The 27,596-nt window shown below is 38.9% G+C and overlaps 1 protein-coding gene across 2 annotated transcripts in view; it reads right to left on the bottom strand.

Annotated features, from left to right (window-relative positions):
* Window positions 1-27,596, bottom strand: part of LOC119731274 (2-oxoglutarate dehydrogenase, mitochondrial-like) — a 75,837-nt gene that overhangs the window by 45,247 nt on the left and 2,994 nt on the right. Inside the window, exons 2-5 of one of the 2 annotated variants that reach the window (XM_038204405.1) lie at window positions 23,725-23,928; window positions 11,092-11,194; window positions 2,345-2,445; window positions 1,411-1,565 (exon numbers count right to left, since the gene is read on the bottom strand). In XM_038204405.1, coding sequence (XP_038060333.1) covers window positions 1,411-1,565; window positions 2,345-2,445; window positions 11,092-11,194; window positions 23,725-23,928 — 563 coding nt within the window. Of the gene's footprint in view, window positions 1-1,410; window positions 1,566-2,344; window positions 2,446-11,091; window positions 11,195-18,129; window positions 18,227-23,724; window positions 23,929-27,596 lie in introns of both variants that reach the window. The other variant, XM_038204406.1, reaches the window with a different exon arrangement.

Here is a 27,596-nt window from a genome sequence, read left to right on the forward strand (position 1 = left end):
TACTTTCATTTTTCTGTTTCATTAACTGAAAATCAATTTTACAAGTGAAAGGCGCGGTCTGAGAAGTTGCAAGAGCATACACCAAAAACAAAAACTACCGTATCAAAATAAAAACCTCAAAATTCCACAGATCCCTTCTTGGCCAGCCAGCAGGCTTCAGGAACCGGCACCAAACGATTTTGTATGAGCACTAGTCCTCGGCAAGTAGTTGATTTTCCTGCGAGTACTCGCAGAGAAATTACTCGCGAATAGTCGGCTATTCACGGATAGTTCATTAAATCCCCATCAAAACAAAACATGGCATTAAAAATAACCAAGAAGGAAGTTACTACAAATAAAAAGCGTGGAAGGCACACTGCATTCTTTAGCACTGAGATATCCTAACTACAATGTAGGCAAAATGTTGGCTCATTTTACTTGAAAATGTATTTGTTGAGAGAGCTAGTGGAATCCCAAGGAAACAGATGGAGGTAGTGATTTGTGAAGAAAAAAAAGGTACTCGCGAGTCGCTACTTCTACTCGCGCCAGGACGAGTACTCGAGTAGATGAAAAACCACAAGTAGAACAACGAGTAGCAAACACTAATCGTGAGTAGTCGAGTACTCAGGATACTCGCCCAGCACTAATGAGTGCGTTGGCGCAACATATTAGTTATCCCACAAGCATGAGTGAACTCGGAATTTTCGTCTGTGTCCTACATGTACATATGTCACTCGGCCGTACATGTGGGACACAGACGCACTACATTTTCTGTGTCCCGTAAGCGCAGCAGGAACGGCAGCAGTATCTCAGAATAGCACGATACGCGGAGTGCGGTATAGACCGTGCTACATGGGATTTGTTGCCATGGATCGACCAATAAGGATCGAGGATTCGAGTCTGCTTGAAGACAAATGTTCATGTTGTTCAGAGTTGGTCAAGGAACTGCATGTTAGCACATGTGTATACTGCCAGCTGGAGAAATAACAATGTGATGACTGCCAAAATTTTGCAAAACTACCAGCACATGTACCCGTACATGTACGCACAAAATATATCACATGTACATGTATGTGTACCTGTGGTACACATGTTCTAGGCCTATGGACTGTACATGTATAGGTACTCGCACATTATAAAAAATTGAATGAAAAATATTGATCTACACTGTATGTTCTTGAACTCTGAACACCCCCCCTCTGCACATATGCCCATCTGGCCACTATCCCGTTCGTTAGTGTGACGTCACTTCAGTTTAAACCACGCCCACTGGCCATTACATGTAAGTACATGTAGCATCGGTACCATTGGAACCAGAATTAACGCAACTTGAGTGTTTATCCAATGGGCACTAGCAATCAGTGGTGCGCGCGCATGTATGACATTTTTATTAACGAACCAGATTTCCAACTTTTATTTCAATCATTTTACCTTGTGGAGCGTATCAGTCGTTCCAGTATCAGCCGTTTGTCCATCTTAGTGAACTGCATGATGCCGGGCGTCTCAAAGCGTTCCCGGATCCAATCGCATTGCTGCCGGTCATTGATAAACATGTACTCCACTCCAATGCTCCGGCAATAAGTGTCCTAAATTTAAAAAAAAAAAAAAATTAAACCAAAAACATGCAGAAATGGTCACATTACAGGCAGTGCAATATGAAATGTGTTTATTGTAGCAAAGAATTAAATTATATGTGGTGCATTTTGTGTTATTGTGAATAATGAAGAAATTTACTTTTTTAAAGTTGAACAAAGAAATTTACTGGAGCAGGGTTTGAACCTACAGGGTGTGGAACCCAAACCCCCAAAAATATATTTTGTATTTAAAAAAAAATATGTAGCACCAAGCATAATAATGACTGGAAAGCGAATGTCATAAGCTACTTTTAGATGACAAAATCACTGAAATTGCTCAATCCGTTCAAAGGATATCACCATTTAAACGCAATGACCCCAAAACCTGGTTTGCAAAAATAACACCTGGCACGTGATGGTGAATTGACCAGTGAGAGTTTGGCTTTTGATCATGAATATGTATGAGGTATAAGCCTGCTCTTCCAAGGATAACAGTTCGGCCAGGACTTTCATGGAATGGCGAGGCAGGCAATACTGCTAAATCAAATTTATATTTCAAAAGAAAAATCAAGTGACAACCAGTTTCAGGTCGTACAAGCAACAACGCCCAACGCTAATGCGGAGATGCATGGCTTTGTAAAAATTCTGAACAGAACAAGTCTTGTGTACCCTGCGCTACACGCGCGCGAACACACACGCGCACTCAGTGTGCCCCATCCACTCGGCTCTCGGAAGCGTTCAACAGCGCCCTCTCTTGTTTGCGCACGGAGCTCATTTTGATGCAGCCTTACCTCCAGTCTTCTGATGATCTCCCGTAGTGGTAACGCAGTCTGCTCCCCGCCGATGAAAGTCGTCTGTGGTAAAGTGAACACTCTGTCCATGTCATGCTCACCTGTTGAACACGGGAAGAAAAAACAGGGGGACTGAAGCACATAGCACACCGATCATTTTTAAACTTGTCCGACCAAGTATGATACATGTTTAAGGGTTTCTTAAAATCACAAGATAGAACTTTGTGCATGGAACGTTTAAAGGTAGAGTACATCATTTGTTATTTGTGCTTTATTTTTTTTTTTGAAGCAACAGAAGTGCTCAAAATCTATAGAAGGGTGCTGAACAACAAATCTGAAATTACTTTTAGCTCTGTGAATGTTGTATATTCAGAGAAAACAATATTCTAGGATCTCAATTTCAATTCAAAAGTCGTTAACAAAAGTGCTGAATGAGATCTAAAGAAGGGTGCTTATAAACCTGAAAGTTTAGCTCTGTGAATGTTGTATATTCCGTGAAAACAATATTCTAGGATCTCAATTTCAATTCAAAAGTTGTAGAGTCATATTTTGCCTCTGCAATGTCAGGGACGAATTCAACGTCAGGGACACGTTCTCGTTCAGCTGATTGCAGCTACGTCATGTCACGCACTGAACCAACAAATTATAACAACTGCGCACGTGCGTGCGTCGTGTCAAAGCTTGCACGCACTCATTCACGGCTTCGCCGAATTGAAAACAAAAATTTCCAAAAATGTGTCTTAACACGCATCTTTGGAAATGACCTTCTTTTTATTGTTTTCTTCAAAATGACAGCACGCTAGAAAGACTAATCTAATACGGAGTTTAGCGCCATTACTATCTTTAAACCAAGTATGCTTTTCAACAATAATTTTGTCAGTTATTTTTTGGATAGCTGCAAATGAAGTACTCTTCCTTTAAATAATTTACAAAATGTAGTACAACTAAGTACTACTAATAAATCTACTAATATTCAGCTTGACTACTTTGAATTCTATACTGCTTTCAGAAGCAAGCATTGCACAGTTTAATGTCCTGTTACTTTTGACTGTTAGCGTTGAAGGAGCCAAAATGTAAAAACAATCATCCATTAAATTTGAGCGATATCAGCCAAAAGCTACCAGCACATTAAATTTTTCGTTTTAAGATAAGAGAAAGATGAAGAGCAAAACGGACAAAACTGGACCCCAAAAAAATATAAATACCACATCAAAGATTGTCCACAAAATGCTGAGATCAATTCAAGGGGAGCAATCAAAATAAATGCAAGTATTAAACATTTGCTTCATTCAATGAAGGAGTGATATTAAAAAAAAAAAACATTCAAAAAGCCATCCGGTTATTACAGCCTATGAAAAATAATTTCCAGTGGAAATGTTCATTGTTCATACACCGGTACATGATGTATTTTATTATGCTTTCATAGTGATAAATGATTAAACAGTCTAAGTCAATTTGCCGAATGCTCTAAAATTGCACCAATATGTAAGATACATTGACATGTACATTTACATGTCAATGTAAAATACTGCGTAAATTGCATGTACATGTATAACGTGTGTTAAGTACATGATTTTTTGTTCTTAGACCCTGACTTTTCATTAGTTGGGGTCTAAACCAATGAACATTAGGGGTGTTTATTTACGGGTAGTACAGTTGGGGTCTATTACCAATGAATATTAGGGGTGTTTTTTAATGGGTAATGTGGGAACCGGGTACCCAAATTACCTTTTGATGAGTTGGGGTCTAAACCAATGAATACAAGGGGTGTTTATTTATGGGTAGTATGGGAATCCGGTACCCGATTGAAAAAGAAAACATGGGTACCAGTGCAGGAACCCTTTAGGAAGCCCAACCCCAAAATGGACCGATCCAGTAAGCTCCGCCCAGTGCGCACGTGGGCAAATCAACAACAATGCCACGCTGCATTTTCCTTCCGCCCGCATCATACGCGCGTGCACGCATGTCGGACTTTAGTGCACACACGTCGGACATAAATCACGGCTGTGATAGGTCAGAACCCCATGGGGTGGTGCTTACTGGATCGGTCCATTTAAATCTCAGTATAGTTGCTGTTGACAGTTTTTGTATTATACTCGCACATTGGTGCGACAATGTGCAAGTGTGTACAGTGAGCTTTATAGCTTTACAGTGTAAACTGCAACTTCCGTGAGTGTCATAAACGTAAAATATGTGTTGTTTTCCCATGTAGCCTGGAGTTCATTTTGAAAATTCCACAAACGACATTCAAAATCCTTCTTTTTCATTGTCCTGAGAAGTAACTACATTGTAAGCACTTTGTATGGGTGATTACGGGTACATGATCCCATAATCTGAACCAGTTCCTGACATAAGCAGTCGGGTACTCGATTCCGATGTACATGTATGTACAGCCCTTCTGAATAACTTAAATACCTAATACCTTATACCTAAATGTACAAGTACATTGTACATGTTAAGAGAAAAAGTCCAAAATCGGTAAGTGTGCGTTACTACTGATATTTTGTATTTCACTTTAAAAATATGACTTTAAAAAAACAATGCAATCATTTGCATGGATGCATACCGTATGACCAAGTGATGTTATACGGTGCAAGTACTTGTACACTATACTGTACAGTATAAAAAATACAAAAAATATACAAAAAATATTATAATGCCTGGGAAGCTTTTTTATATATGCTAATTTCTTGTTACCAATTGTAGCAACAACAAAAATGAACACAATGTTGTTAGTGTACACTACATGTACCTAACCAAACATGCCAAATCCTTTCCAACGCTGTCACAATTGGACAAGCTTGTAAAATATCACATAATGGGCAATTTGCAAGCCACATGTAGCTGCCTTACAAAACTCATAAAAACATGTCACGCATGGGCAATCAATCAAAACTGCATGCCTCCCAATTTGCTGATCAAGTTAGAGTACCAGTGAATTTTCACTGTCAGGCAGCCAGATTTACATACATGTACATTGGAACCATGGCATGGGGGCGGAGCCCAGTCCATTATTGTACATGTACATGTACAAAGTCCTAGATGATTTTTGGGGCAGAACAGATCGAGCAGCTAGGGCTAAAAATACATACATGTACATGTACATGTGCCCCCTGGCTTAGTTGAGTCCAATGATGTGCTTCAAATATGTCAAAGCAAAATTTAGTGTAGTACAAAATGTACATGTTTCATAATCAAACTGCAGTCAGCACCCCATTTCACGAAGAGCCTACCACTGTACATACATGTCTGTATCAACCAACATAAATTTAAGCACAACTACAAGTATGTACATGTACATAATTTGTAAAACGTACAACAAACATGGACAAGTTCAACAACAAAAAAGTACCGGTACATTTCTTCATGTACATGTACCGTAACAGTTGATGGTGCAGTGATGAAAATTGTAACAGTGCAGAGCTGAAAATACATGTCATGTCACACACATGCATTATGTATAAATGTACCAAATCAGATTTTTTTTACTTTCTTTTATAGCCTACTCATTTTGCTGCATTGTGCAATGTATGCACTTTGTGCAAAGCTAAAAGAGACCGCTTCGTAAGACACAAAAGCAAGCTCCACCAACTAACAACAGCACTTCATCCTTTCAAATCATCCCAAATAGGTGAAGCTCAAGATCACAAGCCAAAAAGACAACTCCCAGGCCAGCCAAAAAAGACACTACATGTAGTTCATGCATTATGAGGTTGTTATAATACCAAACAACATGGTCTGATGCGATTAAACTTAGCTATCTGCCGATATACATGTTGCGTTAAACAGTAATAAAGCAGCCATGCATACAATTCAAAGCTTCCAACCCGGAGAAAAAGTCCACAGTAAAATTCTAATGTGCAACAGGAATCCATTTTACACCACAACAGCAAAGTCAATGGCATGCCTTTACACCAAATAATAAATGGAATTTGCTCTGAAGAAATAAGACTGTTCACCATAGTTTTTAATAACTAATGTTAAAGATATGTAGAAGTTAAAAACATAGAGCCACATTCCGGTACATATTAAATTACTAGAGCACTAACTCCTCATTCTTGTGTGCGGAGATACTTTAAAGCCATCCTGCGCGCTGACATTTTGGGTTATGTGCATGTTTGTAGAACATAATGCAGTTAGATGGAGTGAATTTTGAAAGTGTAACACGCATACGCAAACAGCTTAAGCGCGTCATGGCGGTTAAATAACATCACGGCAAAATCATCTGCAGCAGATACGTGCACTCCTTTGCGTTGTTTGCGCAGAGCAAAATGAATCGCTCATTTACTCATTGTGCCTTTTGGTTTTGGGCGCATCGACTTTGATAACGGCAACACACCTGTATAGAATACAAATGCCGATGAAAATAGCCGTACAAAAGCCGTACAAAATTTGGAGTTTTCCATAGGTTTGTGCACAAACATGGATGCACCCAGCAGGCATCACTTTGTACATCAGCGCTCTAGTGATTTATTATAACTCTACGGTTTTAAAGGACTTGACCCGTTTGAGGCCGTCATTTCAGAGTCATGCTGAAAAATTAGGACACTCTGGTCGAGTTGAACAGTAGGCCTATAAATGCAATAGTCGATCCTTGAACATGGTGCTTGCTATTTAATTGTTTCAATAAACATGTAGGATCATTTGCATTTCACACGTTTTGTTCATTTCCAATAATAACACCACTCAAAAGCCAAAGAAGAATGTTCAAAACACAACCTGTTGAAGTTTCAGCGCAGTGGAGATTTCACTTTTCACAAAAATATTGAAAAATCATTCACAACCTTTCGATCATGAAACACATTTCGTCTATCATATCTACCCGGTTAGCACTCTTTTATTTCCAAACATCAGTCAACAGACTGATCACCGGAAATCAAGGTACATTTCTTGATTTCTTTTACATTTGTAAATGATAGCAAGCCAGAAGGAGTAATTTCACGGGGTGTTTAGAACTCAAGTAAGCTTCAATTTGGATAAAAATTCTTTTTATAAATTTAGTTTTGAGGTAAAAAAATATGCAACTGATCCTATAAATGTAAGCCTTTAACTCTTTGTGTGCAGTGACCCGTTATATTAGCTCATTGGTGTGCGCTTGAGATGGTAAGTCGATACATCAGCTCAAACATCATAATTTTGCATTGTTTTAATTGTCAGACTAAGGCAATTAACTACATGTTAAAGGTTATTGGACAACATTTGAACACAATCAAAACAAAAATATTGTTTTCACAAGTGACAAACTCGGATCATACCACAAGACGGTGTAATGTACCTTATTCATTTTGGAAGGGAGAGCTTTAATTATGTTAAACAGAAACCTAGCGTTGCATAGAGAAAAAAGAAGATTCCTTTTAACAGTTTGCTCAAAAAAAGTATCTGTCTACTGAGCTGAAATTTGACAGGTTAGTTTTGTAAATAATCTGATTTGTTACGTTGTCATGATAGTTACTTGAATTTGTAAAAGTACATTTTGGGGAAAAGGTGTCCATTACCTTAAAAGCATCAAAGCAAACAGCAAACATAATCTGTGACAGCAGAGTTTGTTCAAGGATGAACAGTTTACATCACCCCAGGCAAAAAAAATACTGCCATGCCCAGAGTTGAGCACAAACAATTTACCCTAAAAGCTCGGCGAAAAGGGTTAAACCTTGCATGCTCTCAACCAGGCGTAACTACTCCCCCCCCCCCCCCCCTCTAAATTTTGTTGTGTTTGTAAACATGTACATGTACATAAAGTTTTTCCCTTTTTGCTTCGATGGATCTCATATTGCATTGCCTATGAAGTGGGGGAATGTGCCTGGTGGTTAGGGTTTGTGATATGATCAGAGGGTCACGGGTTCAAATCCAGTTGCTGGGCATATGTTGTGTCCTTGGGCAAGCTGCTCACCCCACTTGCCTCTCTCCACCCAGGAGTATAGACATGTACATGTACATGTACAGTAAACTACAATGTAAAAAAAGAATGTATGGAGGCAACACCCTCGCATCATTGTGTCATATGATTTAAGTAAAATTATATACATTGTGTAAGTTTCCAATGCTTTTCAAAGGCAAAACAAATATATATAGTTATATATATTCTCAGTGCGCGTTGATTCTGATCATGCGCCTCAATCTTTTTCTCTTTGTTTTAGGGGGGGGGGGGCTACACAGAGCCTGATTGCCTAAATTTGATATTCATTTTCTTTTCATAAATTTATTTTCTTGGTAGTCGGGGTTCGAAACTAGGTCAGCAGTAAAAACAAAAAAGTGGTTCTTTATTCACCTTGATTCGGGAGTCTAAAATAGGGTTGGTCTGAACCTAGAGCCAAGGAATAAAAAAAGGAATGCCGTAATGAAAATTTTGGAAAACTTACCAAAGTGTGACATACCGGTATACCACCTTGTCTCACATAATAATTGCATTATTGAACGAACATGAGTATTAAATGCACGCACTACATGTAGGTGTTCTATTTCTTTCACCAATGATCGGAAATATTAGGACATTTCCATAGAAATGAATGAAGATACATACATGAACGTCGGACAGTACGATGAAAACAAAGTGAGTGTACATGTACATTAATTTCATGTTTCCTGATGCGACTTGGGACACCAGTTTGTAGACTTTACATGTACATGTTAATTGTTACTAAATTGTTAATATTATTAGTAATGTTTAACTGTCTAAGTCTTCTACAACAGAAAGACAGAAAACAAAGGTTGTTAAGAACGTTGAACTAAAAGATGCCTACATGTATGGGAGTGGTAAGTCATTTCTAAATTAAGTTGGTTTAGTCAGTGATCAGTATGGTGTTACAATGTATAACCAAAAGTTGTTAAAAACCTATGTTTAATGGACACCATTTGCAAACATTCAAAAATGAAAAGTCCGTCAAATACCGGTATATCGTGAAATACCGTACTTGACTGTAAGTAAATAACAGGATCAAGCTTCCTGTGAACTCCTTTCCTTGCTATGGTGATGATTAGGGCCAGACCATGGCACTTTCGAAAGAAATCTATGCTTTGCATCGAGAAAAATGAAGATGCGTGTTAACAGTTTTCTCCAAAAGTACGATACCTGTATCTACTGAGATGAAATTTCGGGGTTTTTTACCGAAAATTTTGATTTTCGCAAAAGGCAAAATGTTCCAGCCAACTTTCGGCTACATGTATATATATACCCAAATGCCACAAATACTGATTCGCAAGAGTCATTCCAAAAGTGTAATTTGTACGATATTTCTTGCCAAAAAAATACATGTTTCAATACTCCTGGGTGTGCACTTGAGCGTAAATTGTACAACAATAGGCCGTGCACAACGGCCAAATTCAAGATCAACACACGGTCTGCCTCCACAGATTTCACAGTCTTTGTGTGTGTGTACAAAACGTCTAAGGGATTAGAATGTTTAGACGTCACCCGTCCAACTTTTGTTCACTGTACTTGTCAACATACTTAGGTGTATAAAGTTCATCACCTTAATACATGCACATTTCAACCTTCACGATGTATAGCCACATACGGTAGCTACTGGTCTTCCAGAGAACTTTCACTGCATACGGTCATCCTAACTCAAGAGACAACACGCTTACCATATATCGGCTTGACAATCACCATGCACTGTTTTAACTCCATCCAATAATGGACATTAATTTGCACACAAAGAGTTAAAAAACTGTGGAATTTGGAATATTTGTTGTGAAAAAAATGTAAGTTGTAAAGAGTGATGGAGTTGGATTTACATGCAGTCTCACAATTAGTGGTGCTTAAGGATCTACATGTAGATGTGTGCAAAACAAAGAATGATGAAGGATTATTGGGAATGTCAGAATGTACACGTATTAGGGTTCCCAGCGCTTAATGAAAACAGAATTTCCTGAGGTTTTCCCTGATATTTCCCTGAGATACATTTCAAGAATCCATGAGAAATATTCTCACTTTAACAAGGTTGCTGGGAAGTCGAGTGTTTGCAGCAAAGCAACTACAGGGTAAGTTTAAAAAAAAATGAATCCCAAAATGGCAGGACCAATTTTTGAATGAAATTTTGCCTGTAGCACTTTCAAAATCTAGGATATGAAAGCCCAGTCAATGAGCTTTCTTTTAGTACAAGAATCATTTAAATCACTCATGTACTTTTCAAGTTACGGAATTTTGAATACAAACACCGTTTTAAAGTTCTGTCCACGGATCACAACAAAAGGTGAGTATTCTTTCAGAAAAAAGAAAACAATTCACATGCATCCCTTGACAATTGTTTTCATTTTGCTGAATGAACACCTTTCTTTGTGATCCAAGTACAGAATTTTAAAACTGTGTTTGTGTTCAAAAATCTGTAACTTGAAAAGTACATGAGTGATTTGAATGATTTTTGTACTAAAAGAAAGCTTTGTACTGACTGGGCTTTCATATCCCAGATTTTGAAAGGCAAAACTTCATTCAAACAGTGGTCCTGCCATTTGGGCTTCATTTTTTTTTCCTCACCTTGTTAGATACTGATAATACTCACACTGCATGAACACTGACAAGCCACCAGAGCCAGTCAGTCAATGGACACAACGTTGACACACATACGCCAAACTGGCCAAAACCTTTCGCTTCTGGGTCACTGCCAAATTCCCAGAGTTTTCCCTGATTTGCGGTGTTTTTCCCAAATTCCCTGAGTTTCCCTTACTGGAAAAATTCATTGTCAAGTTTTTTTCTTGATTTCCAAAGAGGCTGGGAACCCTGTGTATCCCACTCTGTCAGAGACCCTTACCCAACTTATAGTTCTTAGTAAGGAGCTCTTGAGGTATTTCACCAGCCAGATCAGCGTTGTTGATTCCCAAGGGATCCAGATTACTAATGTTGTGGCCGCTGATCTGAAAGGTAACATTGCTGATTAGAACAAAAGTCTAAACAAATTATGAGTTTCTAAACACATGCACACATTTCTAAACAACTCCTACGTGATCTGATTAGGAAAAAGATGTAAAGTGGGGTCCAATTTGCAGAAGGGGGGAGGGGGGCAATTCGAAAGCCTCATTTTCTGGAGGGGACACTCAATGGGTTTTAACAACGGAGTTTCCAACTTGATCTCAAAACCTGCAAGATTTTTAACGAGAATTTAGCATGGCCGGGCACCGTACGGGATCTGCAACATGTGTAACATCCTACTCTGTGCATTTCTTGTGTGTCCTGACTGGGCCCATCCAATCAAGGGCAATAAATGGGTACTTTGGAAGAAAAGAAAGCGTTACAATTTACTACAATAAAGATACAGGGAATTGATGACTATTAAATTATAAAATTTAAATTGTTGACCTCAATGGACTTCCGTTCAATCGATCACGCGGATAACAAGTGGGTAAATTCAAACACGGGAGTCTGTGACTAGACTAGTCAGTGTTTGGTACCAAAGACGCTCACACACAAATAAATGTGATCTGGTGAAACTGACACGCTCTATTGAAAGATTGTTTTTGCCTTCCCCCAAATTCCGCCTGAGGGGTGAGGTGTCACAAGGGGGGTCCCACGGGGTCACAAGGGGGAGGGGGTCACAACATGTGTAACATGTTAGCGTGCCCCTCACCCCCCCCCCCTCCTTCAGATACAGCACTGTGCACACTGAAACTCATATATCAATCAATTGCATAGCACACTGTTCCTAGCTGCCTATTCTGCTGCCATAACAAATCAACAGTAATGACTGGTATTGTACAATTTCATGGTGGGAGAAATTAGAAATTTCAAAATCTGGTTAAATCCTACTATTTTTTTAAGGCAAAGAACGGTTAGGCCTGATTGTATTGGAAGTTCCCATCGCACACACAGTCACGCCAACATAAAAGTGACGAGTGAGGTGCCGCATGAAATGCCCTCCCAGTGACTGGGTATAGTTTGCAGGATTCAATGACCACTGCGCCTTTACAAAAACACTCCACAGCTGTATAAATGTTGGAAAAAAAATGACATGGGAACTCTCTGATAAGTCAAATGGGCAGGCTATTCCTACACCAAGAAGACCACCAGCAAGTGCATGCAGTGACAATCAGAGACCATGGAGCAAACTGGGGGATATTCCAGTTGTTTTCTTTAGCCTGCTTCACAAAAAATAGAAGGCCTTAATTTTTTTCAAGGTTGGTTTCGAATATCAGCTTTCCAAAATCGAATTCGAATAGTGGAATTCAAACCGAAGTTAAATTTAAATCCCAACACTAGTACAATTTTTTTTGCATGCTACAGCAAAAATCTACTACAGCTCCAGGGCAACAAAACTATTCTTGCCGCCAGCATGCCTGGTATGCCTGGCGCCGCCGATCTTCATCCAGTCTCCGTTTCCACTCTGAAAGGTTGAAATAATTATTCAGGAGAACCTCATCTACAGTATAGGAATGGATAGCCTTTTGCCCTCGGAGGACAATTGGTTGTACATACAAATCAGCAAAAATACAGGTCAGTCTCAAATTCAAGAGCAGTTAATTTGTATCGTTCCACCACTCCAAGCAATCCCAACGAAAAAGGTATGAATAAATTAAAGTGATGCGGGCAATAAATTTGGAATATAATTGAGTCGTTAAAATTACAAATTTGAGATTGGTTATCATGCTTAATCACATAAATAATGCTCTTAAGCTACTACCGGTATACCGGTACATGTACATGTATGTAAACACAAAATTAATTGTGATCAAATGTTAACCATCTCTGTCATGTGTTGTGATATCCATTGTATACTCGACAACTGTTCTAAACACTAATTGCAAACACCTGTTGAAGATCCCACAAGCTGTTCTACTGTTTCGTTAATGATGACCAGACAATGGCATTTGTTTACTGCACTAAAGGCAATAACATTATTCATCCAAAATGCTAATTTTTGTAACACTGTACGTGAACGGAAACAGGTTTTTAAAATAATTTTATTGTTAAAAAAGGAAAATTAAAGATTTCTTCAAGAGTAAATTTGCACAAATTTTGTCAAAATCATGTGTACCTTATCAATGACCTAAAATATACATGTATGTAGGCTGTAAGAACATGTACATGTATGGATACCGCGTCCTGCGTACAAGAATGTGTTATCATACAGTCTGCATAACACGTATTAAAGGCATGGGCCTATAGGATCATTTGCTTTTTATGCATTTTGTTTATCAATAATAATTAATACCACTGGAAATCCAAAGAAGAATGTTCAAGACCAAACCTGTTAAGTTTCAGTTCAGTAAAATTTTGTCAATAGAACTCTTTATTCCAAAAATCTGTCAGCCGACAGATCTTTGGAAATCAGCAAGTTAGATGGAATAATTTCACGGGGTGTTTTAGCACCAGTACGATCTTTAAAAATGTAATCCAAGTGATAATAATTTTGGTAGGTTACTTTTGGGACAAATGTACATGCAAATACTTGTATGCCTTTAAACAATACTTTTATACTCAGATGTCCTAAACAGAACCATAAATACATGTTTCATGGAACAGTATGTAAAATTTATGCATTAATTTTGAGAGAATGTACATGTATACATGTACACATACATGTACTAATGAAAAATGCAAAAACCACACCACTTCGCAGTGCACTTGAATTCGCATGATGAAAAAAATGCACACAAAACAGCTAAAAGCAAATTTGCATGCCCAAATACGTGTACATACGTACCAGCAGTTCATTGCATGTGTATGGTACACTGATTGAGTGTACACAGTACACACTGGTACTCTAGAGTAAGGCATGCAATACGGTATCATTTTGCTGACTGTCAACAACATTCAAGCACCCAAAACTTGCCCCAAACAGTCACTGCATTTTGATTGAAGTTGCTTTTTACCGGGAATTTTGCAAGCAATGCCACAGGCAGGGGTTATCCTGAAATACATTGTATTCCATTGTAATTATTCCCTGATACATTGTATTACATTGGAATTATTCCCTGATACAATGTATTACATTGGACTTATTCAAAGAAATACTGACTAACTTAATATGAGCAGTATTTGAAAAAAAGGAAGTTTTTCGAAATTGAATGTAAAAATACCACTTTTCTTGAAAACATCAGCACACCAGGTGCCATGATTTTATATGTACTTTAAGACTGTCTTTCACTTACAGTCCAGTAAGGTATTTCGTGATAATTTGGTAATTTTGTTGTTTGATGTTTGCAAATGTTGTATATTCCGTTTAAGAAGTGCATCACAATTGTAAAATCATGTCAGGTGTAACAGGGACAGGAAAAAGAGTTGACCCCAAATTGATAGAATATTTTGTGATGATAGTCAGATACTGTGCAAATGTAGGCCTACATCTAGCGCTTAAAAGAATGCCGAGTATCGTGTTCGTCAAATCACAGCCATGGATCTTTCTTTTTAATGTCCGGCATTCCATCTTCAGCCTCTCAATCAATTGAACGCTCACCTGTGGTATTGATCTTAATCAGTGCCCGACAAAATCACCGTGGAAACGGCGCTAGGGTAACAATTTGGCCCCAAGCTAGTGCCAGAGTTGGAAGATCTATGCATTTAGTTGGAAAACCGTGGCATCTGAAATCTGAATCTCAAATCAGGATCAAGTTAAATATCTGGTGAGTGCGGATGCACATAGAATTCTCCTCCCCCCCCCCCAAAAAAAAAATCAAATAATAATTTGAACCAAAACTAAAGTGCATTTCCCGTGCTAATCAACAAATTAAATTTTCTTCTCTAACTAAACCAGTTCACGTCAGATGACGTGTATAACCAGGCGGGATCGAGGCACTACATGTACACGGTACATGTGATTTTTCATCTACTTGAGCACTCGTCATGGCATGAGCAGAAGCAGGTACTCGCAAGTAGCAATTCTTTGAGGAAAATTGACTTCAGCAAGACATGACTCGGTGCAGAATGTGCTGTGACTTGCATGCAATTTGCTTACAAGTTGTTCCTTGAAAAATTGACAACTCGCCCAGGCCTACCGGTACCTGTTACTTTGGAAATTACCACATTGCAATACAGTGGGGCAAAGCCTCAATTTTAAGGGGTGGTCGACTGTTTGTTTTCAGGTGAACCTCAATCTGTAAGTCCTGTTCTACTTTTTCCAATTATTTTTGTTCTGCCAAACATCTTTAAAACATATTTTTATCCCATTTTATTAGTAGACTGTGGGCAGTTTCACGGGAAAGGTTGCAAAATGAAAAATAGGTAATCAATGCTTTATTTCATAGGAAGACTTTGTTGGAATTTGCTGGTTTTTGTCTCACAAGGACCTTAATGTTGTAGCAGTCTCCAAAAAAATTTCAAAGTTCTACACATTACGGTTCTCAAATTATAAGCTCACATGGGTGCTAAAGCACAAGATTTGGAGCCTCATTCACATTTTCTAGAAACTGCAATTGATGAGAAATAAAAATAAATGCCACGAGGACCACCCAAACTTGTGAGGACATTGAAGAATGTCCAAAAACTCTGTACACCAGATTTCATTAGGATTGGCCAACTTATTTTTTTTTATGCCGTATTGAGTGAGAAATTGATTTGTCCGTTAAACGTTTTTTCAAAATGTCCTTTCCTGAACATGGTATTTTTTTCCAGATTTAAAAGAAAGGAAACACAACTTATTGCAACCTTTCCCATGAAACTGCCCCTGTTCAGTCACTGTAACAAAACAGTGGGATTTCAAAGGCCATTGTCTCAAAAATTACTTTGGTAATTGGCAGTCCATGTGGGTCATTCCATAAATGTAGGGTCTATTTTTGTGTGTCCCTAGTTACGGTACATCTCAGATGTATGATGTTGTAAATTCAGGACACATTCTACAACACCTTCTAACTCAGTGATTATGAAAAAGCAAAGTACCTGCCATTTAACAAATAAAAAAAATAGTTAGAAGCAAATTTGAATAAATGCATGGCAAATTACACAGGTCAGGAACATGGACACAAAAACTGGTCATACATTTTGTACTGGTAATTTAGACCCTAAATTTATGGAATGACCCATAGGCCTACCGATACAATATTTCCATTAGTCGGAACTCAGTACCCTATATGGGTACACATATACATGTACATGTACATGTACCATTAGAAAGCTCTTGTTCTGTGGAATCCAGAAATAAGAATATCCAAATTCGTTAAAAGTCTGACTTAAAGGGAATATACATCATTTGCTTATGCTGTAATTTTCAGAAATGGATGGATTTCGGGGGTTGGTAATATATATTGCAAATATTGTTACACTGACTTTTTTTTACATTTTGGGTTCGTGTATACTATAAAAACCAAGAAAAGCAATCATTTTCCTGTAGTCTGGCTCCCTGACTCCATTTAAGATGAAACGGAGCAATTTATTGACGTTGGAGAATTGTAAGGTCATGGAACCAGTCTAGATGGCTTAATTGTACCCGTTCACAGGTGTGTAATCGATTGCAAACAAAACCAGATTAACTAAATATGGTCAATGGGGGCCAATTTATGAAAAAAGCCAGTTTTTTCCAACGCTGGAAATTGATACGAAAATAGCACTTTTCTTGAAAATGACAGTATACCAGGTGCCATGATTTTACAGGATGTTTTAGACTGTCATTCTCTAACAGTCCAGCAAGGTATTTCAAAATAATTTGGTAGTTTTATTTCTTAATGTTTGCAAATATTTTCCCTTTAATGCTCAATTTGCGGTGCACATGTATATTGATCACATGTACATTGTATGTACACAGTTTTAGATTACGCACAGTATACTTGCATACGTAAGCATCCAATGCCAAAAATACTGATCACTGTACATGTATACAGTATACCTGGGGCATCGTTCATTAGAAAGACATGGCATACTGGCACATACACATTCCATTTGCAAGCTATTGACTGAGTGTAACTGGACCTCAACACACTGGAATACCAGAGGCCATACCATGAAGCGCAGCATCATGGGCATTCACAGCAAACTCTAATTCAAGTGGACTTTGTTTCTTACTGTAAAAGTGCTCGAAAAGATTTGTTTTAAAGAGGTTGTGACGTTCCATTTTTACATACATTTTCTACAGCTGATCAATAACAATATTATTTTGAGATTGGTTTTTAATTGGATCATATGTCATGTACGGTACATGCATACGGAAATTTAAATTACAGGGCCAAGATCCATGCAGCATACATGTGCACACATGTACATGTATAGTATACATGTACATGTATACATTTCAGGTCTGGTGAATGCATATTAGTTTATTACATGTACAATGTACGTGTTTATAACTAGCCAGGTTTTTCAACGAAACAGGCAAAATAAAAAAGTCTTCAGGCTTCGGCAGACAAATAGGAGCTAAATTTATAAAACAAAATGTGATAAGAATTCAAACCATGTCTGAAGCAAATTGCAAATCACTTCCACTACACAAACATGTATTAAAAATCCATTGGGAAAAAAACTTAATTAAATAAAATAAAAAATTAATTAAAATTCTGAATGAAAAAAATCACCATGATACGTGTACATAGATCTAAATGTAGGCCCATGTATTTGCCCTTTTTGTCCTACTTGATACAAGTGTACCGTACATATGTCATATTATTGCTATTATTGCCTTTCCTGAAAATCAACTTTGTACACACTACACAGAGTTTACATTTTCATCTAGTCACGTATGTGACAAGATACTGCAGTATACTGGTATCTCCTACATCTTTGCTAAGCTGTTGTGTACCTTTGCACTAGACATTTTGTGAATAGACTGAACACATTTTTAGGTTTTGATCTCAGCATTACTGTGGACAACCTTTTTCGACGGGCAGGCCAGAGACTGGTACCGACTACCCTCTATGTCCTCATGTGTTACCTAGGTTATAGTTGCCGGTCACCAGCTCTGGTATGGGTCCCGTGCATGCTGCGCTAATCTGTAGTGGGTCCAAGCCTGCTAGATGGTGACCGCGAAGCTACAAAATGGATTCAAATAAACGGTTAATTTTTTTGAACGTATATAAAACAAACACCAACTTGATAGACATGAAACGGCAGACACAGTGGCCGATAATCACCCATAATTGGTGACTCACTGTTATCCTGTTGTCCCGAAAAAAAATGCATACCTGTATGTATTTGGCAAGATTTCCCAATACACAAAAGAATATTTCAGTCGTTTCAAGTTCAATGTGAAAAGAGCTATAAAAGATGTTTTCGTGAGGGAGAAGTCTGATGAAAGCAAATTTATGAAAGAACCTACATGAACATGTATCATAGAATCGCGTCAACGCAGCTTGAGAAATATTTTCCAATTTAAACAGACGCGGAACGCGAAGTCTGAGACAAAACTTTTATGAACAAAAGTCCATAGCTAGGTTGTCTAAGGGGCATGGCTAACTTCCGAGGATAATTCACTGATAATTCACTTGAAGCACACATTTTCCAAATCCTGTACAGTACAACACGTGTCAGGTAAAAAAACAAATAGTTCTGCTTCCAGTTACATCCAAATTAGGGTTGGTTGGTCGCAATTTTTTTTTTGGGGGGGCCAATTTTTTTTGTGCTGATTGAATTGGTTATTCATTTATATGCGAATTTCAGCCTGAACTATTTTCATTGCACTACCGGTACGAAAGCTATGCAAAAAAATGGCATCAAAAAGTAATTAAAACTTACATTGTACCTTAATAATTGTTAAAATATATATAGTCGATAATTCTTTAGATAATTCTTTAAATAATGGAAAATTCAGGTCGTCCACAACGCCAGTCAAGACAGGAAACCAGTGTGGCCCCCCAGTCGCCCCCCCCCCCCCCCCCCACTGAGATTTTGAGTTTCTAAAAAAATTATCATTGATCTACATGATGCCCCCCCCCCCCCCCCCCCCCCCCCCCCCCAGCCACACCACTGAAAAATTCCTGGCTACGCCACTGCGGGAAACTGACCAACACTGTCCGTACATTGCGCGTATACATAAACCTGCGTGATGCACTGTGTGTGGAGGGCAAAAAACCTCGTTTTTAAGGGAGGACATTTCGAGGAAACACGCTGCATCTTATCACTCTAAATATCACTTCATCATATCGTCACTGTGACATCAAATTGCATAGTTTAATCGCAAGTGATCTTATAAAAACAAAAGGGTTTTTGAGAGGTGTTTTGTGAAGACAGAAAAGATAAGTTTTTTTTAATTTGTAAATTCATTTATCGTTATATTTGTTTTTTGACTTTTCGATAAAATTTTAAGGGTCGCAGCCTAAAAATAGAATTGGTCGGGTAACCGGAAGCAGAAGTATTTGAGGGGGGGGGGGGGGGGGGGGGGGGGCTTAAGCTGTACACATTTCCTGAACACTCTTATGACCATGACATCATTATCAACATGTATGTGGTCATGTACCGTACACTGTTGTACATACATGTACCGGTACATTAGTTCTCAGATGTGCCTGGGTGGGTCAGAAAGAAAGCAACCCAGATTTGCAATCAAATTTGATACATCAACGGAAGTACATGTTTGTCTTAAATCTTCTTACAGTCAGATTTTGTGTTTTGAATATGTGAGTAACAAGTAAACTCTATTTTTTCCTGAAATATTGGTAAAGATTTGTGTCTGTTTTCCTTTGCAAATTATTGCATGGAGGTGGGAGAACATCCATGTTTCATTGTATTTAATTGGTAATTCATGAGTTCGTAGGATTTAAAATTATCAGTGGTGGAAAGCTAAATTTTGTGATGTTTTGTTCATTGAAATCTAGACGTACAGGTAACTTAGGAATATAGAGTGCAAAGTACTTGACATTTTCAGTTACTAGTCAACCTGTACCGGTACATGTACTTTATCCCTACGTTACTTTTATGAAATGGAGCTACATTTGTAGCCAAATGTTTTTTAAAAAGTTAAAATTCGGTCACTATATTTTGACTCACCAAGTGCTTTAGAGGCATGCAAATTGAATATTTTTAATAGATTTTGAGAAATTGTCTATACATGTACCTGTACATACCGTAAGTAATACTGCAGGTCAACATGTATTTTTACATATTACGTACTTTGAATTTTAGAAAATATTAATTTAAGCATGCCATATGGACAAGACTTGAGCGTTTTTCTAGTAAGATTCACCGAAAATCCTACAATTACCATGATTACTATAAGAAAAATATATGGAAATGCAATCAAAATAATATTTTTAAAATGATGCTCCCAAAAAATCCTTGCGTGTGCTAATTGACTGCACTGACCAAAAAAAGGGACATTGGGAATAATACCAAGTGAACTGCACCGTGCACACATGATGCACACGTGTACAAAATAAATGGGGATGTGACTTTCACCAACTTGCACACTGGATAAATGTACATTGTACCTTGATCTTTTGCAAATCAATACACATTATGGGAATGGCCAACCCACACACGTACACAGTGTGAGACGCCGCGACAAATTGACAAGCACGAGACGGTGACTGGTAAAGACAAGGGAAGCAGGCATCCTGCTGGCACCATCATGTCCACGGTTGATGACTTCCTCGGCAATTCATTGAAGTCAAGATTATGGTCAACGTACGGTAGTCAATAGTGGACCGTTTTTTTGCCCGTATGTTATCATTACACTTTGTGCTACATTTAAAATCCTAGCCCCTTGAGTGATTCACTGAGATCCTAGCTTCCTCACTCTTGCAAAATCCAACACCATATGGCGACTCGAGTTCAACACCCAAACTGTTGGACTGTGAGTATGCCTGACCCTGTGTAAAAGCATTTCAGTTCACTGGTAAAGAGTCCTCACTCCAACAGATTCAAACAAAACATGCAGTTGGACTTTGAAGGGTTGGTGGTTAGGGTTTATGTGTTTGATGTACACGCCAGAACGACCAAAAGGAATTTCCTGTAAGGGATTTAACAAAACTGAAAGAAATTGAATTGAATTGTACAAAAAAATGGGCAATATCAGTGAGGCGGACAATTTAGAAATTAGACTTTTTTTTTAAATTTAACTCAAACAGTCCTCCAAATTATGATTTTTTACACAAAACACCTGAGGAATTAGGGTAAAGAACTCAGTAAGTAAACCTGAAAATGTCTTTTTCAAATCTTATAATACATATATCCATAATCTAGTAATGGTCGAGGAGATTACAGAGTATTAGATAATTTTTCTATGGTTGGCTCTGTCATGAACATTGCATTTTCTTCCATAACACTGAAATTGCCCCATAAACATTTATCAATTTGTATTTCCGCCACAGTGTGCATCCATACCTGAACAGAGAAATGCAATTTTCAACTCTGTCTTCTCAAACCTTTTGTTACTTCTAAAAAGACATGAGAAACAAAAATTTGAAAACAGGACAAATTTCATGTCAAAGGGGTTTAGTCATGTAAACAATTATTCGCTTCATACATTTATAAAAGGAAGAAATGAACTTGAAAATGAAATTATTCATGTCAGAAGGGTTTACTCCATTTAATCAATAAACTTTTTTCTTACTATTTTGCCATAAATTTTAAATTTAAGTTACTTGTAGGCCTAATCATGAGCTGCAAACACATACCGTGCCGTGCCCCTTACACATTATTTATGCACATGTGTACATTTGAGCTACATACATGTACACATTGTAGAGTGTTCTGGCCAAACAAAAAGAAAGCAAAATTGAATTGGAATTTTTAATGGAATCGGCAACAGACTATTGAATTAATTTTTTTCTTTTTTAATTTTTGCATTGTGACTTGAAAGCTTGCGTGCTATACGAAAAGCACTGCCTAATGCATCTTGTTTGGTGCGTGTTATTAACTCTGTCCGCCGTCACCATACAAGGACAGCCAAATTAAATTTCACCATGCTCTGTTCTGTCTGCCTGAGTGCATGGCAAGGTATGGCCTACCCTATCCCATTAAAAAAAGCAAAGGGTCTAAGTGCATTTCCAACCTGGGTTTCTGTGTCTGCTTTGAAACCATATAGACGTACCGGTATGTGTTACCGAGTTGTTACTCCAATGCAGATTGTCAAGTGCATTTTCGTGACGCGCATCGGCTGTGCCGAGCCATATTTTGAAGACATTTCGAGCAACACGCATGTATTTAGAACATTTTGCACACTGCGCCCACAAGTACCAGATGGCATTGAATATAATTTTCCTACGAAGATGGCGTCGTGTGAGTGGGCTCTATCTTACAGTAGAGAGATTAAAGGTAAACGTGTATGGCAAAGCATACTGGAAACTTCGCATCCCGTTCATGTGCATGTGCGCAAAAGACTTTAAGTACACGTGTACATAAGAAGCTGTGTTCGGTAACCTTATCCATAACCTTTAATTATACCTGAGATAATCTTCTCTATTAAAAGTCTATTGATTATAAATGACAATACATTATGTGACCTCTTATAAAACTTGAATATCTTTAGCACTTTTGCACGCATGGTAAATGAAGTCGTTTTTTACCTCGCATTACGAGGAGCGCCAAAATAATTTGTTTGGCGTTGAGTACAGCAAACCAGCAGATGAACAATGTACGTGCACTGAGGCATAATTTTGTGAGTCACACGCATCCATGACGCAACATGGGTCCTAGGTGTACACGGTCTTGCAAAACCTCGTAAACAAATCTCTCTATTATCAGAATCACTGACTTGACTATGATTGTACACACATGTAGATGCTGTCTGAAGCTGATGAAAGTGGATGGATGCATTTAATGTGCATGACTTGAGAATTACGGTACTCAGACGCCAAAAGGCCTGGCTGTTCTGCTTGCGAACACATTAATTTTAACCCTAACCTTCCCAAATCCTCCAAAATTCTCTTTGCAAAATGGAGGATTTTGCAGGATTGAGGCTATGGCAAAAATGTGTGGCTGATTTTGGAGGATGCACTGTGTCAAGGTCTTGGGCCGGCCCTGGTGTCGTTTATGCTCAGTCGTTCATAAATTTAGGCCTAAATTATACCTGAAATCCTCCGCACTGCTCCAGGATGTCACTGGCTCTGCCTCAACATATTGACGGTGATGGCTGACAGAGAATTTTGCAGGACGCGAGGCACATGCAGAAAATCAATGAATAACTCTACTCAAATATGGTCCGAGCCGGGAATCGAACCAGGGCCACAGCGGTAAGAAGCGAGGTCTTTACACACTGTGCCACCCATCAGCCCATGCCAGACAATATGTATTTGAGCACCTTACTACATGTGTAAAAGCCTAAAAGAGGATTGCTAAAATTGATTTCTTGTATTTCTGAATGTGAGAATATATAGTTCTTGTTTATAAGAAATACCGGTATGTTCTCATCTGACGTTTGAGTGTGAGAAACATTTTTGGAATAAGAACTTTTTTCTACGTAATTTAAAGAACAAAACTTTTTTTAGTATTGAACTGCCTTTGGATACAGACATTTTTCTAGTGACACAATGTTTAAATAGCACGTGTTCATATGTGGATTGTTGGGGTTTTGTTCTCCAACCATACAGACCTGATAGGATCGGATGATGGTCTGAACCGAAAGGTGATCCTCGATGACACGTCGGTCCAAGGGCGCCCCCAGTGTCCGAGTGGGTGTCGCAGTGACTGCCTGGGTAGGTGTCTGATACATCGCCGGGGTAGGTGCTGGGGGCGGGGTGTACGCCATACCGGGAGCGGCTCCATTCTGAGCGTTGCGGAAGAAGATGTCCCATGACTGAAATGATGCAAATAACATTGAAAGTGGTTTTTCATTTTATAATCATATTCTATGGATGATCAAATAGTCGGATATTCAGTTTATTCGGCAAAGTACTAGTTGTAAACACTTACGCTCCCTCCCCTCACCCCCCCCCCCCCCCCCCCCCCCCGCCATACACACACACACCCACACACGTGTGTAAATGCCGGCAATCGTGGACGCCCCATTGTCCCTAATCCTCTTTCCTTTGTTTGTACTTTTTAGCGACAGCTCTCATTGGTTTTGTACACGATTTGAGATCGTGGACGTATTGTTTGTGCTCACATTCTTTTGTCCTACGTCCACGATTGCCGGTGTTTACACACGCACACACACATATACTTGTTTCACATGACTAGTGTGGACTTTCCATTGCTTTCGTGTAGTTCAGAAAAACCAGTGAAAAAAATCATTTTTCTCAAACTGTGAAAACTCTTTCAACCCAATTTTTTTTCTATGATTCCCTTTAGTGTTTCTCTTCATTCTGCTACAGATAAACCTAACCCAAAAATGCCTCTAAACCTGTTTTCCAGAAATGGGGAAACACTGTGTGGACGTGGGGTAAGTCCACACAACGTCGGTGCTACCTACATTATGTGGACGTCTTTTGTTCGGAAGTCCACACTGCGTATGTAAGACAAACTCAGTGTCTCCTCTACCTGGTTTATGTGGACATCTTTTGTTCGGAAGTCCACACAGTGAATGTAATGCCTGTACACACCCATTCGTAAATGCCGGCAATCGTGGACCCCCTATTGTCCCTGATCTTCATTCCTTTGTTTGTACTCCTTTGTAGCAACAGCTCTCATTGATTTTGTACACGAATTTCAATCGTGGACGTTCGGTCAATCATCTGATCATGGACGTATTGTTTGTGCTCTAACCCTTTTGTCCTAGGACCACTATTGCCGGTGTGGACATACTCACACACACACAGTTGTGTTTGACTACACTCATGAGGACCTGCCCCTTCATTTCTTTTGTTCCCTTTGTTTGTACCTTAACTTTTTCTCGACAGCTCCCATAAGGTTTGTACACGAAATTTTCATGAGGACTAGTGCCCAGGTCCTCGGGCAGCGTCGGGCCCATTGTTATCGCACACACCCCATTGTCCCAAGTCCTCAGTTGTACAGGATAACCTGTACACATTTGTTTGTGATGTAAAATCAAGGATTTTCTATTGTTCCTCTTCCCTTTTCCTTTACTTTGACTTGTTTTCAACAGCTCTCACTGGTTTTGTACACTTTCTCTAATCGATGTCGTCCTCGATTTGGTTCCTGTCAGGACTCAGTTCATCGATGATGTTGCACGTTTGTCCTCGATTTGCACCATAACCTCCCGGTACTCACCCACACACGTTTGTTTATGGTGTAAATCAAGGATTTTCTATTGCTCCTCTTTCCTTTTCCTTTACTTTAACTTTTTCGCAACAGCTCTCATTGGTTTTGTACACGTTTTCTAATTGAGGTCGTCCTTGAATTGGTCCCTGTCCTCGATTCACCGATGATGTTGCACGTGTGTGTCCTCGATTTACACCATAAACAAACGCATGTAGGAATACGCGATCGCAATATCCCCCTGTCTGGCTTGAAAGCCAGGAGGATAAAAACAAAGTACACACATATGCGCACTTTATCCAGCTAAACGACTGCTGATAGAGCACGGTAAAAACAAACAGCTGGAACAACAACTCAGTTGTACTCTGCCCACTTCAACCAGATAAAAAAAAAACCAATTTGTTGTTGAATATTATTATTAAATGCGATTCAGGCTCTGCAGCTACATTATCAACAGGGTCATGGGTGTTTGATCAATTCAACAAGTAAATTCATAATGAGGTTTTTTTGTAAATATTCCTGTTAGATATCTAGCAGTGTCTAGGTAGTACATGTACATGTACAATGTATGTGTAATCGGCTGTACCTTGAGCTTTTGTCCTGCTGATCACATTTGTTCAGGAAGGTTCGTTCTTGTTAACTCTGAGAAAAGCTAATATTTTGGAACATTGAAATAATGTGATTCAGCCAATATCAACAGGGTAGTGGGTGATAGATAAATTTTGATTTGTTTGTCAATGTTCTTGCTAGACATGTACTGTTTACAAGCTAACTGTACCTTGAGCTTTGGCCCTATTAATTGACCTATTGCCGTTTGTAAGTTAGCCACGCCCCTTAGACAACGCTACATGGAATTTGTGCACGTGCACTAAGTTTTGTTTGTCTCAGATTTTGCGCGTTCTGCGTCCATGTAATTGGACAATATTTCACAAGCTGCGTTAACGCAATTCTAACGAGATTCTACCGCGATAGGTAAATTGTTTCCGGAAGGACTATTACCATGAACTCTGCTATCACAGAACTGATTCACTGCAAACAATGTGTACAGGCACAAAACAACAAAAACAAGTTCATAGTCAGGCTTGCATGTTTACATACATGCACTGTAGATGAGTGGCCTTTTGGCATTGATTCAAATAAAATGTTATAAAAACTTAAATGTGTTTTGTAATCTTCAGAACTTGGTCTCTCCCCACACTGCCATGTTTGAATGATAATACACTTTATCTTCAAGCAAACTTGTATCCTCGATCCTGATTGGTCGATCCATGTCAACAACAGTGTCCTTATTGCACCTTGATGCGCTATTCCAAGATGCGTACGGCATTCCAGCGGCAAGCACTAAACCACTAAAAGGTTCACGTCAAGCGTGCTAGTTCCGTCTTTACTGTGCGTCAAGTTTGCTTGAAGATGCATTCATTATCGCGCTCGCGCTTGTGGAACACGGAAAATGTAGTGTGTCTGTGTCCCACATTGGCCTCGTGGTATGTGGGACACAGAAACACTACATTATTTTGTGATCCACTCGCACTCTCTCGCGGGATAACTTATAGTATTACACATACATGGTTATTACACGTGTACATGTACATGTACATGTACCCCTGAACATGCTGAAAAGGTAGCAGTGGATAGGTGATATTCCTATTCATAGCTCAATCATGCCGACATGAATAACTTTTGACAAAGAAGCCTTTTTACAGCAAGAAAACCTGCTGGCAATGCTGTGTGCTCACGTCATGCATGGCCTGGTTAACTACATTGTAAACATCCTTGCCCTTTCAACTTCCATGCGTAACCCCTAAGGCCAAAAAAAAAATCTCCGGTTTCTGGTATGCGCGCGTCGCCGTAGCCATGCGCATCGGCAAAATTTAAAAGGTTTTTTTTCCAATGTAAGATGATGTCTACAAACCGCCAAACTCACTGGTATGACTGGAATCCTGCGGCGGCACAATTTTAATGTGTTTTTAGAAGGGGTTACGATTGAGTATTAGCTTTATGTGGCCTCTCCTGGCTCCCATACATTTCGCACTCAATTTAGTCGGGCACCATTTGCAGTCATCAGCCGACATTTGGAGGAAAAAAAGGAAACAAAAAACAAAAAAAACAGCCACAGCCGCACCACTTTTGGGGCAAGCTCCATACCAGAAACCGAAGTCTTTTTTTTTCTGGCCTAACTGACTCTTTTTTTTAACCTCACTGCTAGATGGGGGGGGGGGGGGGCTGATTGTTAATATCCCCCCCCCCCCCAATTTGATTACAACTGTGTGTGCATATAGAGACTTTTTTACTTTGTACATCAGCGAT

Source organism: Patiria miniata, unplaced genomic scaffold (genome assembly GCF_015706575.1).
Source record: "Patiria miniata isolate m_02_andy unplaced genomic scaffold, ASM1570657v1 HiC_scaffold_23, whole genome shotgun sequence".
Classification (NCBI taxonomy): Eukaryota; Metazoa; Echinodermata; class Asteroidea; order Valvatida; family Asterinidae; genus Patiria; species Patiria miniata.